This window comes from Choloepus didactylus, chromosome 13 (assembly GCF_015220235.1).
Source record: "Choloepus didactylus isolate mChoDid1 chromosome 13, mChoDid1.pri, whole genome shotgun sequence".
Lineage (NCBI taxonomy): Eukaryota > Metazoa > Chordata > Mammalia > Pilosa > Megalonychidae > Choloepus > Choloepus didactylus.
In genome coordinates, this window is record NC_051319.1 from 53,176,995 (window position 1) to 53,197,133 (window position 20,139).

General features: G+C 38.6%; 1 protein-coding gene across 2 annotated transcripts in view; it reads right to left on the reverse strand.

Moving 5' to 3' along the window:
• Positions 1-20,139, reverse strand: part of MCC (MCC regulator of WNT signaling pathway) — a 621,876-nt gene that overhangs the window by 374,442 nt on the left and 227,295 nt on the right. The window contains exon 3 of one of the 2 annotated variants that reach the window (XM_037800700.1): positions 16,245-16,462. In XM_037800700.1, coding sequence (XP_037656628.1) covers positions 16,245-16,462 — 218 coding nt within the window. Of the gene's footprint in view, positions 1-16,244; positions 16,469-20,139 lie in introns of both variants that reach the window. The other variant, XM_037800699.1, reaches the window with a different exon arrangement.

The following is a 20,139-nucleotide window of genomic DNA, read 5'->3' on the forward strand; positions in this document are numbered from 1 at the left end:
TTAGAGTGAAAAAGAGCAATTGAAGTAAAAAGAACACTGGGTACCTTTGTCTGTTTGTTCCTTCCCCTATTTTTCTACTCATCCATCCATAAACTAGACAAAGTGGAGTGTGGTCCTTATGGCCTTCCCAATCCATTGTCACCCTCATAAGCTACATTTTTATACAACTGTCTTCGAGATTCATGGGTTCTGGGTTGTAGTTTTGATAGTTTCAGGTATCCACCACCAGCTACCCCAATTCTTTAGAACCTAAAAAGGGTTGTTCTAAAGTGTGCATAAGAGTGCCCACCAGAGTGACCTCTCGGCTCCTTTTGGAATCTCTCTGCCACTGAAGCTTATTTCATTTCCTTTCACATCCCCCTTTTGGTCAAGAAGATGTTCTCAGTCCACGATGCGGGTCTACATTCCTCCCCGGGAGTCGTATTCCACGTTGCCAGGGAGATTCACTCCCCTGGGTGTCTGATCCCACGTAGGGGGGAGGGCAGTGATTTCACCTTTCAAGTTGGCTTAGCCAGAGAGAGAGGGCCACATCTGAGCAACAAAGAGGCATTCGGAGGAGGCTCTTAGGCACAACCATAGGGAGGGCCTAGCCTCTCCTTTGCAGCAACCGTCTTCCCAAGGGTAAAACCTGTTGTAGAGGGCTCAACCCATTCAAACCACCAGTCCCTATGTCTGTGGTCATGTTAGCAACCATGAGGTGGGGTAGGCGAATACCCCTGCATTCTCACAGGCTCCTCAAAGGGGCACTACATCTTTTTTTTTTTCCTTGTTTTCTTTTTTTTTTTTTTTTTTTTTAACTTTCCTTCTTTTTTTAAATCAATGTATGAAAAAAAAGTTAAAAAGAAAACAACATACAATAAAGAACATTTCAAGGAGACCATAACAAGGGAGTAAGAAAAGACAACTAACCTAAGATTAACTGCTTAACTTCCCAACATGTTCCTACTTACCCCAAGAAGTTACCTAATACAGCAACATTTCTGTGACTACTGCCTCCTACTATATCCATCAGAAATTAACAGACCATAGTCATTCCTGGGCAATCCCAGAATGTTAAATAGCTTATCTGTTCTTCTTGGATTATTGTTCCTCCTCTCCTTAATTGCTCTCTACTGCTAGTTCCCCTACATTCTACATTATAAACCATTTGTTTTACATTTTCAAAGTTCACATTAGTGGTAGCATATAATATTTCTCTTTTTGTGCCTGGCTTATTTCGCTCAGCATTATGTCTTCAAGGTTCATCCATGTTGTCATATGTTTCACCAGATCATTCCTTCTTACTGCCGCGTAGTATTCCATCGTGTGTATATACCACATTTTATTTATCCACTCATCTGTTGAAGGACATTTGGGTTGTTTCCATCTCTTGGCAATTGTGAATAATGCTGCTATGAACATTGGCGTGCAGATATCTGTTCGTGTCACTGCTTTCTGATCTTCCGGGTATATACCGAGAAGTGCAATCGCTGGATCGAATGGTACTCTATATCTAGTTTTCTAAGGAACTGCCAGACTGACTTCCAGAGTGGCTGAACCATTATACAGTCCCACCAACAATGAATAAGAGTTCCAATTTCTCCACATCCCTCCAGCATTTGTAGTTTCCTGTTTGTTTAATGGCAGCCATTCTAACCGGTGTTAGATGGTATCTCATTGTGGTCTTAATTTGCATCTCTCTAATAGCTAGTGAAGCTGAACATTTTTTCATGTGTTTCTTGGCCATTTGTATTTCCTCTTCAGAGAACTGTCTTTTCATATCTTTTGCCCATTTTATAATTGGGCGTCTGTACTACTGTCATTGAGTTGTAGGATTTCTTTATATATGCAAGATATCAGTCTTTTGTCAGATACATGGTTTCCAAAAATTTTTCCCATTGAGTTGGCTGCCTCTTTACCTTTTTGAGAAATTCCTTTGAGGTGCAGAAACTTCTAAGCTTGAGGAGTTCCCATTTATCTATTTTCTCTTTTGTTGCTTGTGCTTTGGGTGTAAAGTCTAGGAAGTGGCCGCCTAATACAAGGTCTTGAAGATGTTTTCCTACATTATCTTCTAGGAGTTTTATGGTCCTTTGTTTTATATTGAGATCTTTGGTCCATTTTGAGTTAATTTTTGTGTAGGGGGTGAGGTAGGGGTTCTCTTTCATTCTTTTGGATATGGCTATCCAACTCTCCCAGCCCCATTTGTTGAAAAGACCATTATGACTCAGTTCAGTGACTTTGGGGGCCTTATCAAAGATCAGTCGGCCATAGATGTGAGGGTCTATCTCTGAATTCTCAATTCGATTCCATTGATCTATATGTCTATCTTTGTGCCAGTACCATGCTGTTTTGGCAACTGTGGCTTTATAATAAGCTTCAAAGTCAGGGAGTGTAAGTCCTCCCACTTCGTTTTTCTTTTTTAGAGTGTCTTTAGCAATTCGAGGCATCTTCCCTTTCCAAATAAATTTGATGACTAGCTTTTCCAAGTCTGCAAAGTAGGTTGTTGGAATTTTGATTGGGATTGCATTGAATCTGTAGATGAGTTTGGGTAGAATGACATCTTAATGACATTTAGTCTTCCTATCCATGAACATGGAATATTTTTCCATTTTTTAAGGTCCCCTTTATTTTTTTTAGTAGAGTTATGTAGTTTCTTTGTATAGGTCTTTTACATCTTTGGTTAAGTTTATTCCTAGGTACTTGATTTTTTTAGTTGCTATTGAAAATGGTATCTTTTTCTTGAGTGTCTCTTCAGTTTGTTCATTTCTAGCATATAGAAACATTACTGACTTATGTGCATTAACCTTGTATCCCGCTACTTTGCTAAATTTGTTTATTAGCTCTAGTAGCTGTATCGTCGATTTCTCAGGTTTTCTAGATGTAAGATCATATCATCTGCAAACAATGACTTTTACTTCTTCTTTCCAATTTGGATGCCTTTTATTTCTTTGTCTTGCCGGATTGCCCTGGCTAGCACTTCCAGCACAATGTTGAATAACAGTGGTGACAGCGGGCATCCTTGTCTTGTTCCTGATCTTAGAGGGAAGGCTTTCAGTCTCTCACCATTGAGTACTATGCTGGCTGTGGGTTTTTCATATATGCTCTTTATCATGTTGAGGAAGTTTCCTTCAATTCCTACCTTTTGAAGTGTTTTTATCAAAAAGGGATGTTGGATTTTGTCAAATGCTTTTTCAGCATCTATTGAGATGATCAATTAATTTTTCCCTTTTGACTTGTTAATGTGTTGTAATACATTGATTGATTTTCTTATGTTGAACCATCCTTGCATGCCTGGAATAAACCCCACTTGGTCATGGTGTATGATTTTTTTAATGTGTCTTTGGATTCGATTTGCAAGTATTTGTTGAGGATTTTTGCATCTATATTCATTAGGGAGATTGGCCGGTAGTTTTCCTTTTTGTAGCATCTTTGCCTGGTTTTGGTATTAGATTGATGTTAGCTTCATAAAATGAGTTAGGTAGTGTTCCATTTTCTTCAATGTTTTGAAAGAGTTTGAGTAAGATTGGTGTCAGTTCTTTCTGGAAAGTTTGGTAGAATTCCCCTGTGAAGCCATCTGGCCCTGGGCATTTATTTGTGGGAAGATTTTTGATGACTGATTGGATCTCTTTGCTTGTGATGGGTTGCTTGAGGTCTTCTATTTCTTCTCTGGTCAGTCTAGGTTGTTTATATGTTTCCAGGAAATTGTCCATTTCCTCTACATTATCCAGTTTGTTGCCATACAGTTGTTCATACTATCCTCTTATAATTTTTTTAATTTCTTCAGGATCTGCAGTTATGTCACCTTTTTCATTCATTATTTTGTTTATATGGGTCTTCTCTCTTTTTGATTTTGTCAGTCTAGCTAGGGGCTTGTCAATCTTGTTGATCTTCTCAAAGAACCAACTTTTGGTGATATTTATCCTCTCTATTGTTTTTTTGTTCTGTATGTCATTTATTTCTGCTTTAATCCTTGTTATTTCTTTTCTTGTACTTGGTTTAGGATTGGTTTGCTGTTCATTTTCTAGCTTCTTCAGTTGATCCATTAGTTCTTTGATTTTGGCTCTTTCTTCCTTTTTAATATATGCATTTAGTGCTATAAATTTCCCCCTTAGCACTGCTTTTGCTGCATCCCATAGGTTTTGGTATGTTGTGTTCTCATTTTCATTCGTCTCTATATTTAGCAATTTCTCTTGCTATTTCTTCTTTAACCCACTGATTGTTTAGGAGTGTGTTGTTTAACCTCCAGGTATTTGTGAATTTTCTAAGTCTCTGATGGTTATTGACTTCTAATTGTATTCCATTGTGGTCAGAGAATGTGCTTTGAATAATTTCAATCTTTTTAAATTTATTGAGGCTTGTTTTATGTCCCAGCATATGATCTATTCTGGAGAAAGTTCCATGAGCACTAGAAAAGTTTGTGTATCCTGGTGATTTGGGATGTAATGTTCTGTATATGTCTGTTAAATCTAATTCATTTATCAGATTGTTTAGGTTTTCAATTTCCTTATTGGTCTTCTGTCTGGTTGATCTATCTATAGGAGAGAGTGATGTGTTGAAGTCTCCCACAATTATTGTGGAAACATCAATTGCTTCCTTTAGTTTTGCCAGTGTTTCTCTCATGTATTTTGTGGCACCTTGGTTGGGTGCATAGACATTTATGATTGTTATTTCTTCTTGCTGAATTGCCCCTTTTATTAGTATGTAGTGACCTTCTTTGTCTCTCAAAACATCCCTGCATTTGAAGTCTATTTTATCTGAGATTAATATTGCTACACCTGCTTTCTTTTGGCTGTAGCTTGCATGAAATATTTTTTTCCATCCTTTCACTTTCAGTTTCTTTGTGTCCCTGTGTCTAAGATGAGTCTCTTGTATGCAACATATTGATGGTTCATTTTTTTTGATCCATTCTGCGAATCTATATCTTTTAATTGGGGAGTTTAATCCATTTACATTCAACGTTATAACCGTGAAGGCATTTCTTGAATCAGCCATCTTATCCTTTGGTTTATGTTTGTCATATTTTTCCCCTCTGTCTATTAATATCCTTTATTGTACCCATACCGAATCTCTTTAGTACTGAACCTTTCTCCAAGTCTCTCTGTCCTTTCTTTGTTTCTCTGTCTGTAGGGCTCCCTTGAGTATCTCCAGTAGGGCAGGTCTCTTGTTAGCAAATTCTCTCAGCATTTGTTTGTCTGTGAAAAATTTAAGCTCTCCCTCAAATTTGAAGGAGAGCTTTGCTGGATAAAGTATTCTTGGCTGGAAATTTTTCTCACTCAGAATTTTAAATATATCGTGCCACTGCCTTCTCGCCTCCATGGTGGCTGCTGAGTAGTCACTACTTAGTCTTCTGCTGTTTCCTTTGTATGTGGTGAATTGCTTTTCTCTTGCTGCTTTCAGAACTTGCTCCTTCTCTTCTGTGTTTGACAGTGTGATCAGTATGTCTCGGAGTGGGTTTATTTGTATTTATTCTATTTGGGGTTCGCTGAGCATTTATGATTTGTGTATTTATGTTGTTTAGAAGATTTGGGAAGTTTTCCCCAACAATTTCTTTGAATACTCTTCCTAGACCTTTACCCTTTTCTTCCCCTTCTGGGACACCAATGAGTCTTATATTTGGACGTTTCATATTATCTATCATATCCCTGAGGTCCATTTCGATTTTTTCAATTTTTTCCCCATTCTTTCTTTTATGCTTTCATTTTCCATTCTGTCATCTTCGAGGTCACTGATTCGTTGTTCAACTTCCTCTAGTCTTGTACTATGAGTGTCCAGAATCTTTTTAATTTGGTCAACAGTTTCTTTAATTTCCATAAGATCATCCATTTTTTTATTTAGTCTTGCAATGTCTTCTTTATGCTCTTCTACGGTCTTCTTGATTTCCTTTGTCTCCCGTACTATGGTCTCATTGTTCATCTTTAGTTCTTTGAGTAGCTGCTCTAGGTGCTGTGTCTCTTCTGGTCTTTTGATTTGGGTGCTTGGGCTTGGGTTATCCATATCGTCTGGTTTTTTCATATGCTTTATAATTTTCTGTTGTTTTTGGCCTCGTGACATTTGCTGAACTTGATAGGGTTCTTTTAGGATTTGTAGACCAATTGAAGTCCTTATCTCTAATTTATCAGATCTACAGCTTTGTGGAGTACACTTTCTCTAACTAACCAGCAGGTGGCGTCCACGAGCCACCTGTTGTCCACAAGCCAGTTCTCCCCTGCTTAGCCTTTTTGGTGAGTGGGGGAGTGAGTCTTGTGGGGTCCAATTGGTGTACCAAGCTTGCGTGTGTAGTTGGTGTTGCCTGCCCTGTATATGGGGCATGTTTCTGGGCAGTCAGGGAGGGGGGGGGTGGCTCTAACAATCAAATCTCCCTGGTGATCCTAGAGTTTTAAAGCTGCTGCAATAGTCTAATCCTTCAGTTCAGTCCTGCCACAGTTTGTCTCTGCCACTGACCCACAAGTCCTTGGTATTGGCGTATGGCTCCTTAGACTTGCAAGTGGGCCCCTCTTCCAGGCCGTGCACCCCGGGTCCTCTGTTGAGGGATGACTGTGCTATGTCACAGGTGAGTGCCATCCCCCTAGGGCAGTTCTGGGCTGCTGGGCTGTGTAGGGAGGCTCCCAGTCTGCTGAAATGATGGCTGAATGGGGCTTTGTTAATTCACACTGCTCTACCTTGCCAACTCTGGGACAATCAGCTGAGGTTGCAGGAAAGGCTAATGTCCACACCCAGTTTTGTGGTGTGTGCCTGTTATTTGAAGCTCTTCCGTCACACTGGGTTGTCTGGGGCAGCTCTGGGCTATGGGGCTGGCGATGGGCAGGAGTGTTTCCTGTCCACCAGGATGGTGGCTGTGAGCGGACACCCCCCTTTTCTTGGGAAGTTGTGGTGTTTAGTGAATTTTCTCAGCCACTGGATTATTGCGTTTTGTCTCAGAGCTCTCCTAGTTCTGCTCTTGACTTGACCTGCCCAAATTGCAGGTCTTTGAAGCTTTCTGTATTGGGCTTCTTAGAGTAATTGTTTTAGAAAAAGAAAAAAGGATTAAAAAAAAAAAAAAAAACGGGCCCTCCTCAGAGATCTAATGGGTTATTGAAATGCTAAGAGACAAAGCAACCAGGGCCATTAAGGAAAGGTCCACAGGGCAGAGAGATCAGCTTTTCTTCGGGATTTGCATATGCGCCTCAGGGCCTGAGCTCGGGCCTGAGCTCTGCCCTTCCCCCTTCTATGTTCACCAGAGCTCCAACAATCCTCCGCTTTTATTTTGGAGTTTTTCGTGTTGTTTTTTTTCTATGCCTGTCTCCTCTCTGCTGGGCTGGCTGCTCTCAGATTCTCTGGTGTCTGGTCTCCGTCTATCTATGGTTGGAGTTTGGATCAGCAGAATGAGTTTCCGATAAGGGCTGCCACTGCAGTTCTCCCTTCTCCTTCCCGGAGCTGACAGCCCCTCCCACGGGACTGAGCCTGGCAGGGAGGGGCGCGGGTCCCCTGGCCGCAAAAACTTACAGATTTCGCTGATCTCAGCAGTTCCACGTTTTCATGAGTGTTGTATGAAGTATACCCAAAGTCAGATTGCTCTGTGGTGTCCAGTCCACGCAGTTCCTGGCTTTCTACCTACTTTCCTGGAGGAGTAACTAAAGCATACAGCTCACCAGTCTGCCATCTTGCCCCGCCTCTCCAATATAACTTTTAATGAAAACATCTTAAGACAGCCCCTAGCCCAGTAAATATCTTGAAATCTCCTTAACAGATCTCATGTCTTCAGAATTTAAGTTTCTACTTCCAAATTCTACCCTAAATTTATCTACTTGTAAATAATTCTCAAGATTTGTTTCTGATAATTAGATGGGGCAAACAGCTATCCTTTCTTGAGCACCTACCTGCACCAGGCATTTTATTTTATATGCATCATCTCATGTAATTCTTATGACAACCATATAGGAAAGGTATTATTATTCCTATTTTATGAGAACACAGAGGCTAAGAGAGGTATATGACTTGTCCAAAGTCACACAGTAATGAACATAGCATGTGTTGCTAAAGTCCACATATTAGTTACTCTGCTAGAGAATCTCATCCATGTCAAAGTTCCCATCAGTTAGTGGAGAAATGTGAAAAACAAGAACAATTGTGAATTTTTCCAAGAAGTTAAATTTATTTATCTAAAGATACCACCTACATTTGGTGATAAAGAAATACTTGAACACCAATATTCATAACAGCATTATTCATAATAGCCAAAAGGTGGATACAACCCAAGTGCCCATTGACATGGATAAAAAAAATGTGATATATACATACAAATAAATATTATTCAACCATTAAAAGGGATGAGGTTTTGATACATGCCACAACATGGATGAAATGTGAAAACAAGGTAAGGGAAATAAAAGGACAAATATTGTATGATTCCACTTATATTAAATATTAAGAATAAAGAAATTCATACCAATAGAAAGTAGATTAGAGGTTACAGGTGCTGGAGTGAGGGGGCCTGGGGAATTATTATTTAATGCGTAAAGAGTTTCTGTATTAGTGATAAAAAGTTGGGGTGATAGATACTGATGACAGTAGTCAACTCTGTAAATGTAATTAAGGACACTGAATTGAATACTTAAAAATGGTTAAAATGGCAAATTTTATTTTTTATATATGTTAACACAACTTTTAAAACAGCCCTTTCTTTTACAAAATGGTAGTGATAGGAAGTAAATTGGCTTTTGATTTTTGATAACATAAAACATTGGCAAGTCTCAATCTTTTCAAATGTTACTGGTCCATGAAATTGCGATTTCTGGGAGCCACTGCTCTCTAGAGACAATAGTATGAACATTTCTTGTGCAGGTACATTGTTCATTCCCAAGATTAAAAGCTTCTGAAGGGTGGAGTGCCTGCTTTTTGTATGTCTTATTGATGATAAGTTGTTGATAAGGAGAGTCATATTATCAGTCCACAATCTTAGTACATAAAGAGGAGGATTACTCTAGCCACAATATAAACTAGACATTATTTCCATTTGTGACAGAGAGACAGAGGAAACATAAGCTAAGAGCAGTAGGGAAAATGTAAAAGTAAGCTCAAACTCGGCTAAATAAGAACAGAGAATCTCTTCAGAAAAAAAGCAATAACTTAAACCACAGATCCTAAGTTTGCATATTTTGTACAAATTACTAACAGCAGTAATAGTAAAAGTAACAATTCTTTAAGAGCATCCTCGGTTTCACAAATAAATAAGAAAGACCTTTGTTAAATTCTAAAGCTCTTCCCAAGAAGGATATTGTAATCTCAACAGAATGTCAGAACTTAATCTCAAATTTATGATTGCAAAGCATTTTAGAGATTAAAAAGTACTTGTGAAGACTTTTAAAACTCAGTATTTATGAAGAATTAGAATACACCACAAAAAAATCATCTCTGTACAATTATGAAAATCGCCCAAACAGCAAATAAATATTCAAAGAATTAATTCTTCCTCTCTTATGCTTTATTATTATTTTTGGCAACTGCTGCATGCTTCAATGCCATGTGCTCAACAAAAGTGCCAATTAAAATGACTGTTTTGTATGTGCATCCATATTCTCCTTTATGCTGGCCAGGGGACGAACTAAGGTGTCTTGGCAGAGCTTGAGGCTACCAGTTCCAAGATTCCCTGGAGATGCAATGAATTCCTTTGGACACAGAGAATTTACCAGACTCTCTTTATTTTTCTTTCTATTCCTTTATCAGAAGTACGAGATTTAGGACCTTAGTAAGAGACATGGGGAATACGGCAATGTTGGGGGGGGGGTGGTTCTCATAGGAGGGAGGTAAGCGTGGAGGTGGTGGTGGTAGTGATGGTGAGGATGGAAGACAAAAGAAATGAAGGGATCTAGAAGTCTTAAAAAAGAAACTAGAAAGGGAAAGAGAATAAAAGACTGGTTCTAGTCTAATTAAAATGACTGGGGGTAACCTCTACTGACATAAGTGCCTGTCTAGTTCTCTATTTTCACTAGCAGTAAACGGCAAACAAAAAAGAGAATGGAGTGTCAAAGTATAATTAAAAAAAAAAGGAAAAACTTAACTCCCATGTAAATATAGAGTGAAATATAGAGTGAATAAGTCCTTTTCAAAGATTTAATTCATTGAGGAACCCAGCAAGTTAATAAAACTGATTCAAAGAATGATAGAAGAAACTGGTAAATCTATTGTCAATGGAAAAAAAAGAATGCTGGAATAAGATCTCATAGTTAGTTATAAAACTGGTTACTGTCTTACCAGGGCAATAGAATGTAACATTTAGGGTTATCTTTTCTGCCTGACAAAAATAATTTATATCTCTACCAGATAAAAATCATTGATAATTTACCAATCTACTGTAAATTAACATGCAAGTTTACAGAGTCAAGACTCTAAATATTAGTAAATAGTAAGCCAAACAAAGCAACATTCCCCGGAGGGTCAGATGACCCACAGAGGCTCTAATATGACTATGAAAGGGCATCCAATACTCTTTTTGCTTTATTTCCAATTTTTTGATAACTTTTCTTAAGAGTTTTCAAACTTCTGGATTCTGAAATAGCAAGATAGAGAAAAATAGAAATTATGTCTCATTGGGTAGCAAATCTGGATAACAGTGACATATAATAAGGATGGTAGTAGCTGAAAAGCATAAAAAAACCTCAGTATCCCATAGTTGGATTAAAGAAAACCCAAAGCCAGTGTGAGACACGAGAAGTTGATCAGGTGATTAAATAAAATACAGACCCCTATATATTTATTTCACCACTACTAGACATAATTCCTTAGTTATTCACGTACGTTTTAAAGATCCTTTTGTATTGGCTGAAATGTGCAGATTTGAAGTGTCCCCAAAGAAATATAACTAGGAATGTTGCACCAAATAAAGTTCAGTTAATTATTAATTATATTAATAACTATACTCATATGACATATCAGCATGATAATAGATAGTTTTAATTTGACTTCTGATACCCAGACATTATAACCAGCCTAAAGGAAAAAAGCTGCTTGGATTTTCTGATAATTGCTGGACAAACAGATTAGCAAAACTTACCATGTCATTTCATAAATTTACTTTTTTGTATTTGCACAACTCATAACTGTCTTTTTTCTCCCTTTAAAAATTGAAATGGCTTGTGCAAAAAAAACTTTAAGCACAAATTGAAATCTTAAAATGGGCAAAGTTGAAACCAAATTGTCCAAAGGACTCTAAAGGAAGAGAGATTGAGCAGCAGGGTGCAAAATGCAGACATATTATCATCATCTGCAGAGAAATGAAACAGGCTGCTTCCAATATCATGATTTGAAACGTTAGGGAAAAATGCATATAAAACAGTGCACTTCCCCAAAGATAGCTGGTATTTTAGACAACTAACAACACAAATATTTTCTTTCTATAGAACCAATTTAATTAATTGATTGACTGATTAATTTCATCTATCTATCTATCTATCTATCTACCTATCTATCTAAATTCAGTCTCAATCATTTGGAAGTGACAATTCAAGGTTCTGAAAATTTTTTTATCAACCCACTTTTTTCCTGGACTAGACTATATTCTAGACCCTCCCCCCTTCCGTCTTTCTCAATAATCCAATATTTTATTTGTACTGTCCCAATTCCCTGAAAATGTAAAGGGTGACAAACATGCTCTGCACAGAAGTTTCTTGTTCTTTGCTTCTGAAAAACGCCAGAGGAGGGAGCTAGCAGAACAAGCAGCCTTGCTCTGACTACAAAGCCAGGACATAATCTGTTGACCTGGTATTACCAGGTTGAAACCTGCTAATCTCAAATTTGACAAGTCACTGCAATGATCATAGCATTTTAAAACTGCAAAAGGAGAGATGAAAAATTCCCTAATATTAAAAGCAATTCAGGGATATGTAAGAAATAGGTGAATTCCTTTTTAAATGAGGGAAGATGAATAGACAAATGATGACTTACTTTTCACTAACTTTCTCTACTGGTTCAAATATTTTCTATATTGTGCATGATACTTCTAGAGCATAATTAATTTTAATTGACACCAATTTCCTAATTAATAATTTTATTAAAAATTAATAAAGTTAATAGTGCATTTTAAAAAAACAAACAGCATTGCTGAAAGAATCTATCTAGAAGTTGATATTTTGTTCAGGAATTTATCAGTCTGTATCTAAAAAAAAGAAAACTTCAGTTATTTTTTATGTTTCAGAATACTTAAATATATCACTACTAAGAATCCATAACATTACAATGTATACTTGTAATCTTCCCTGGTAATACAAATCTTTGTAAAAAAGAGAATCCATCAGAGAACAGCTTCTACTGCAGGTCACTCACCGCATCAGGGTTGGTAAGAGAAAAAAGTGGGTTCCAGTTTGTCCCTTAGGTCTCAGTTTGTCCTCATGGGTTCCGGTTTGTCCTTCCTCCCATTTACAGCCAGGCTTTCCTTCTTAACTGTTGGTCAGATAGACCTATAGCAACTTAGATTCAACACTAAATGCAGAAGTAGCAGCCTGTATAGACTGCTCCACCAGCTTTCATATTGGTGTAAAGTCCAACCCCTATAATAAATCTCTTATTCTACATCACCTGTTGCCATTCTGCCTCTCAGATAAAATCTGAGAAGCTCCTATGTACAGCAAGTTTCTATGTACAACATCATCTTGTTGCTTTTCCACTTTGAACAGTATGTTAAATCTCAAAGCCACAGTATCTACTATCTTAGAGGTAAAGAAAATAGGTATTTGGTGGTAGGAGAAAATTAAGGGATGTTTAAAAGGGGGAAGAGCTTGTTTAAGAAGCTCCTAGAGGATTCTTTTTTTTTTTTGTCTTTTTTTTCCCAGAAGATTCTTAATGCTATAAATGCCTGTGCCGGTTATCAGTGAATTGCCTCTCACCTCCAAATCCACCTTTCTTTGCCCTGCTTTGTGGTACTGGAGCAGGACCCTGCAAACACTTCTTTTTCAATAGAGGGTGCTGGAGGAATGCTGGTCAAGGAAAGGAATTCTCTTCCTGGTTCTGTTGTGGTCTTTCCTATTAGCTTTTGTAGTGGGTGGAGGCCAGCAGCAGACAGGGCACCCAGTGGCCTCATCCCTAGTGAGTTTCAGTGACATCCTTACAAGGGACTTCTCAGTGGGTTTTGCCACCACACCAGTGGACAGCTTCCCAGTGAATTCCTCTGGCAATATCATGGGAGCCTGCTTAGTTATGTTCAGTGAGTCTCAAAGATGCCCCAGCAGGTAACATCCCAGTGAACTGGGCTGAGACTCCAGAGGTGGTTTCCTGCTTGCCAGCCCTGGCCTGAAGCATCTCAGGGAAATGCTCTGCCATTCGGAGGGCCGCAGTCACACCTTTTGCTACCAGGTCTGCATCTCAGCCCTGGGCAGGGAGACTGCCCCTTTCCTTAGGCATTCTGCCTCAGCACTAGAGGTGGTGGCTGTTCACTATATGTGCTATTCCTGTATTCTTTAGAGTTCTCTTTACCCCTTAGTAGGTAATTCACTGCTATTAGCTACCAATTATTTATATTAAAATTTCCCTGGGTGAATTACTGTGTGCTTTCCTTCTCCTGATTGGACACTGACTGATAAAATGCCTTTTGCTCTCAGTAATTATAAAAACAAAACAAAACCAGAATTTAATTTTTATCAGTTCAGGACTTTGTTTTAGAAGACACATAAATTACTTTAATATGATTATATAAGTAAAGGGATTGCCCAAGTGTACACTTTAGAGAGGCTGTTTATTTTCTCGGGCTACCTATAAAGGGTATTTCTCACACAGAGTTCCATGAGCCTGTGTGAGCAGACCCTAAGTCAGCTATTACTATGAGACAAACTACCCAAGCACAGGGGTTAAAACAACAAGCCTTTATTATTTCTCACTTGTCTGACAGAAGGACTCCAAAGTCACATGATAAATGATGAGGATATAGGAAGGAGTGAAGAACTGGGGCCGAAAATGAACTCTACCATAGGTTCCAAGGATATCATCAAGGGTCTGCGAGTTCAACCAATATTTTTAACTTGTATATTTTCAATTCTGTGAGAAGTAAAATGAATAATATAATCACAGCATAAGACTTCAATGCTTGCACTTGCATTTATGGTCTAATTCTCACCAAGGAATCACCTGAGGCGAGTGTGTACAACTTTAAAGTTTGTTTGTTTTGAGAATGTACTTTTGTCCTTATTCAATGTATTCTAATGAATAGCTGCCATCAATTATTTATTTGTGTTTTTCATAAGCTTTTTATAGACATATACATACAGAAAAGTATGCAAATTATAAGTGTGTAGTACATGAATTTTTACGAAGTTAACACTCCTGTGTGATCTGGGTGTTCAGCACATAAGGGAGTGTTTCCCAAACTAGCTTCTGCAGAGACATTCTCAGGCAGAGTTCCATTACTTCTAAAGCTTATCGAATAATGCACAAAGAGTATAAATGGATCTGGTGTATATGAAAACTCTCTGTGCCTTACTCCTCCCAACAACTATCACAGAGAATCTGGTTGTGGGAAACCCAGGGGCTGAGCTGGCCTCTGACCAGGAGAGACAGTAGAACAGAAGGAAATTCAGGAAGTTTCTGGAGATGTGAAGAACCTAGGAACCACAGAGAGGTAGGAAACAGACAACACCTGCAGTTTTCAACTGCAGGCTTACTGCAGAACACTAATGGGCCATGAATTCTGAACCATAACTCTTCAAAGCAGCTGCCACCAAATTTTGGTCAATGGGTAACATTGATTTTTGTTGTAATCCATACTGTTTTTGCAATGTCTGGCTTGGAAAAGGCTCAGCTGATGTAATACAGAGGAAGGACCAACCTGCAGCAAGTTAGAGGTAACAGACATAGCGTAAGCCCAGACCCATGTCAGAGAAAGTTGACATATTTACTGATACTTGCCTAGTCTCCTGAGCATGTAGGAGGGCAAGATTAGGTAGTTAACAGTTCTATTCAAACTATACCAGAATGTCCTAAGGATAATCAAGTGGCAGTGCAATGGATGCTTTTACAGACTTTGCAGTGATTGTGTGTGTATACGTGTGTTTAATAAACTTTTAATTTTAGAACAGTTTTAGGTTTACAGAAAATTTGCTGATAGAATTCTCATACACCCCACAGCCACTTTCCCCTATTATGAGCATCTTACATTAGTATGTGGATTTGTCACAATTAATGAACCAATATTGATACACTATTATTAACTGAAGTCCATAATTTATTCAAGTTGCCTTAGTTTTTACCCAATGTCTTTTTTCTGTCCCAGGATCCCTTCCAGGATCCCACGTTACGTTTATTCATCATGTCTTCCTAGGCTCCTCTTGGATGTGACAGTTTCTGAGATTCCTTTTGTTTTTAATGACCTTGACAGTGCGGAGGGGTATTGGTTAGATATTTTGTAGCATGCCCTTCAATAGAGATTTGTCTGATGATTGTGTTTAAATTATTGCTGACATATTTAGAATTGTTAGTTCCTTCAAGGATGTCAGACTAGAAAGTGTGCCTCAAACACAAGGAGTTTGAAAACCACTGGTCTACATTATAGCAGACTGTAAATATATATAAGTGAAGGTTTTTAAGATGCTTATTTCACCAATAAACTTCAGTTTTAAAAAGCAAGGTAGGTTTTTGGACCATTTCCATAATGGCTGGACAGCAATATCAATTTATAAACCTGTCTGCATTTCACCCAAAATGACCCAGTTCATCAGCCATCCACTCTTGTTCCACAACTATAACTTAAAAGGGAAGACAAAATCTTTTTACCCAAAGGCCACCAAGGTAATGATCCTTGAGTCAAGGGGAAGGTTAAACTAAGCATAATGAAATTCTAAGTTTTTCAATAGTTTTCAACAGAAAAGATTTTAAAAGTATAAGCAGAAACAGTAATCAAACTTTCAATGAAATATTTTCCTTTCTTTTTTTTTTTCAAACCGGTAAAGTCAAATTGAGAAGCAGAAAGAAGTATATCCTATTAATTTGTAATGTTTGATACCAGAGCAATATTGTAATTAAGGAAAAGCTTTTGTAGATATTATAGTAATTTAATCTTTACAAGTTACAAACTTAATCAAAATGCCATTTAGGAGTCCACCTGACTGTAATGATGAAAGTGAAGTCCCTAATTGTGATAGCAACTTTGGGGCACTTAACATTATTAGCATTGCTGGGAATGGGTACAGGGTTTAGCTCAATAAAAAAGACAATACTTAACATGTCCCCTGGAGCCTTAAATTAAAATACTGGTATTGGAATACAGACAGGCCTCAAGTCATGTTCCATGAATCAAAAGTACTCACCGTATTGGCCAGCTCTAGACAGCTTCGTCCTACAGAGTTGCCAAAGTGTGGAGACTGTGTGAGCAGTTTGTGGAGAGCAGCCTGCTGACGCAGAGAGCTTCCGCTATACTCGAGCAGCTTCTGCAGGGCCAGCGCTGACTGGCTCTGCAAGTCCGGGCTCTGGAGGTCCCTGGCACCTGAGTCGTATTCCCAGCTCTCCCTGGCCGCGAATAAGGCACCTAGGTCCAGGAGAGGCAGGGAAAATAAAAAGACGTTTCCTTCATTTGCCTGTGGGTGGCCAATAGGCAGTAATTTGGAACATCCTAACTCTCCCATGTGCCAGCACGTCAGAACACATATGGCACCCAGGCTGCATGTTAAACATTTTCCCTCTCAAATTGACACATGGGGAGCTTGGAGATAAAAGCAATTTTAGGCAATGCATTCAGAAATAACTGTCCAATGAATATATGCCCCCAAAGCTGAAATATTTAGGAAAAAAGCACAGGAGAACAAAGAAAAGGGACTCCAGATCAGAGCAACATCTGTCTGTTTTACCCAGGATAACTGGGGTATTAACCTTCTTATTGGTGATCCATTTTCCCAAATGAGGAAGAAAGCAGCAAGTGAGAGACAGAAAGTTAGGTATGGCACTTGATCATGATTTTCTAATATTGCTATAATCTTACCTGGAGACAGCTAGAAGAAGTTAGACTATTTTTTAGTAAGGTGTGGCCATGTGACTGAGTTCTGAGCAATAGAATGCCAACAGAAGTGACAATCATCACATCTGGGCTTGGTTCATAAAACCCCTAGTGTGTGATTCATCTAGACCATTGCCTTCTGGCTCGGTTTAGATGGTCCTTGCACCCTGGAAGCCATGTGTTAAAGAGGATAGAGCACAAGATGGAAGGAGCCTGGATCCTTGAATCACCTCTTGCAGGTGAGCCGCTTGCTGGTCCCAAACATCTTGTTTGACTTCATGTGATTAGGAAAGAAAGTTCTATTGGTTGTGTTTGATTCACCATATATTTTTGGTTTGTTAGAGCAGCTAGTATTACCTTAACTACTACAGCAGATTAGAACTTAATAAAATAATAAAAGGTGCTGATAATTATAATACAAGGAGAAAGTACAATGAAGAAGTAGACCTAGAGGAGGGTTACCTAAACCATCCTGGAGAGGGATGGGGATATTCAGGGAAAGCCTACAGGAGGAGAAAGTGGGTGGCTTCAGTTGTCACCCTTGCCAGGGAAATTAGATTTGGGGTAAAGCCTGCTTCCTCATGTAGCTCACTTCTGAAGAGAAGCCCCTATGGGTATGTCAAAGTAGTGGAGCCTTAGCTGCAATGAGGCTGCAAAAATTTGTTTCCTGGCTTCTACTTTGGGTGAGGCAGGACTTGTAAGAAATTCCCTAAATATAGGAAAAGTTTTCAAAAGATTCTGGACACCCAGAAAACATGACAAAGGTCTACACACAGGGACCCTGCTATGGGCTGGGGATACAGCAGTGAGCATGATAAATACAGTCCCTGTCTGTAGAGTTTTCATTCTGATGGTTCTTTAATACACAACTTTTAATGAGCAAAAAAGGAACTCACTAAAAGGATTAAATTTATACTATGAAATGAGAAGATACACAGATTATAAGCTGAGGATAACTATATGTAGCAAACAATAAATTATGTACAGTAGGATGCTGATATGAATGTCCAGTCTTCTCATATTAGGTATTGATGACTTTAACAATGTGATTAGGAAAACCGTCTTTGTTCTAAACCACTTTGGATGTTTTCCCTATTGTTAATGCTTTGCTGATCCTCTTCAGTGAGTGTAACCCAATGGTCTTTCCATAAATGTTGCTGTAAAGCTGGATCACATTTCTTTGCATCAAAGTAGACAGTTCTGTCACTATGTTTGCAGTTACTCAAAGTTCATTTTAAAGTTGATGTCTGTCAGCTGTATTTCAAGGGAGGTTTTCCTTTCTTTCAACATACACTGCACAATGCCTTCCTTCCCTCCCTCTGCCCCTCTGAATGCTCTATGTTATCTGGCACTCTGCCCCACATTCTTGGTCATGGCCCCAGGTGCATGTGGCAAGAAGATTGACTGAGATCAGAGTTGAAAAATGGATCCCCCATGCTGGGTTGAATCATGATGGCCTTATACCTCATATATAAGACAAATACTTTAGGGTTGGGTCCTTGTTTTTTGTTTGCCAGAGTATGCCTAGTACTCTGCACACTGCCTACAAAATGCCAGGCATGTAATAGACACATACTGAATGGATTACTGAATTATTCATAGTTTTAGTAGCCCAGGGATTCACTTTTAACATGGAAAAGCAACATGGAAATTACTTTTAAAAACCAAAATAAATTATACAGTTAAACTTTTTTGTTATGATACAAGGAGCTTCATTTTCAAAAAATAACATACAACAGTACTGGGATAAGACAGTCCAAGAAAACGTCATTTGAAATTTATGATGCTGTATTAAAAGACCCAAACCCAGTTTCTGGCAGAGTTCTATAATTGGGTTAGCCAAGGTTCACATTAATCAGCAAGATGAAAAGGCCCTTGCACTATCACCATAACAATTTTTTCTGAAGTGATACTGAGGAACTAAAATCTTCTGCTGGGGAGCCAAGACAATCATATAAGCATCCATATAAATAGATTATAAAAAGGGGTGTGAAATTTTTTTTAATACAGTAGACTATTCCCATTACCCACTTAATCAGCCTAAAATTTCCCCTCTAACCACACTCAAATATGTATTTCAGTGGTGATAATTACATTACAATGTTGTGTAACATTACCACCATCCATTACCAAAACTTTTCCATCACTCCAAACAGCAACTCTATACTAAGTGAGCATTAACTACCTGTTTTGGTTTGCTAAAGCCGCCGGAATGCAATATACCATGGCTTTTAATGATGGGGATTTATGGAGTTACAAGTTACAATTCTAAGGCTGTGAAAATGTCCAAATTAAGGCATCAACAAAAGGATGTCTTCACTGAAGAAAGGCTGCTGGCATCCAGGGTTCCTCTGTCAGATAGCAAGGCACATGGCCAGCGTCTGCTGGTCCTTCACTCCTGGGTTTCGTTGCTTTCAGCTTCTGATTTCAGTGGCTTTCTTTCTGAGCATCTGTGGGTTCTCTCTTACCATCTCTGGGGTGTTTTTCTCTCTAAGCTCTCTTCCAAATGTCTCTACATTTTATACTCTCATAAAGGCCTACTTTGACTGGGCCTCAATTGAAACAACCTAACCAAAACATCCAACCCACAATAGGTCTCCCCACACAGGGATGAACTAAAAGAACACGGCATTTTCTGGGGTACATCACAGCTTCAAACCAGCACACTACCCATTCCCTTCCCACACCCCAGCCCCTAGTAAACTGTATTCTAGTTTCTATCTCTATGAATTTGCTTATTCTAATTATTTCATATAAGTGAGATCATACAATATTTGTCTTTTTGTGTCTGGCTTATTTCACTCAACATATTGTCCTTAAGGTCCTTTCAACTAGTTGCAAACTTCAGAACTTCATTCCTTCTTGCCACCCTTTAATATTCCATTGTATGTATACACCACAGTTCACCATTCCATTTATCAGTTGATGTACCCTTAGGCCACCTCCATCCATTGAAATTCGTGAATACTGCCGCAATAAGCACCAATGTGCACATGTCCGTTAGTTTTCCTGTTCTCATTTCATCTAACTATACCCAATAGCAGGGTTGCAGGACCATATGGCAACCCCATACTTAGCTTCCCATGGAACCACCACACTGCCCTCCAGATGGGCTGCACCATTCTACTTCCCCACCAATAGTGAATAGGTACATCCCTCTCTCCATATTTTTTCCAGCTTGTGTATCCCTATGCTTATTTTTATTTTTTTTT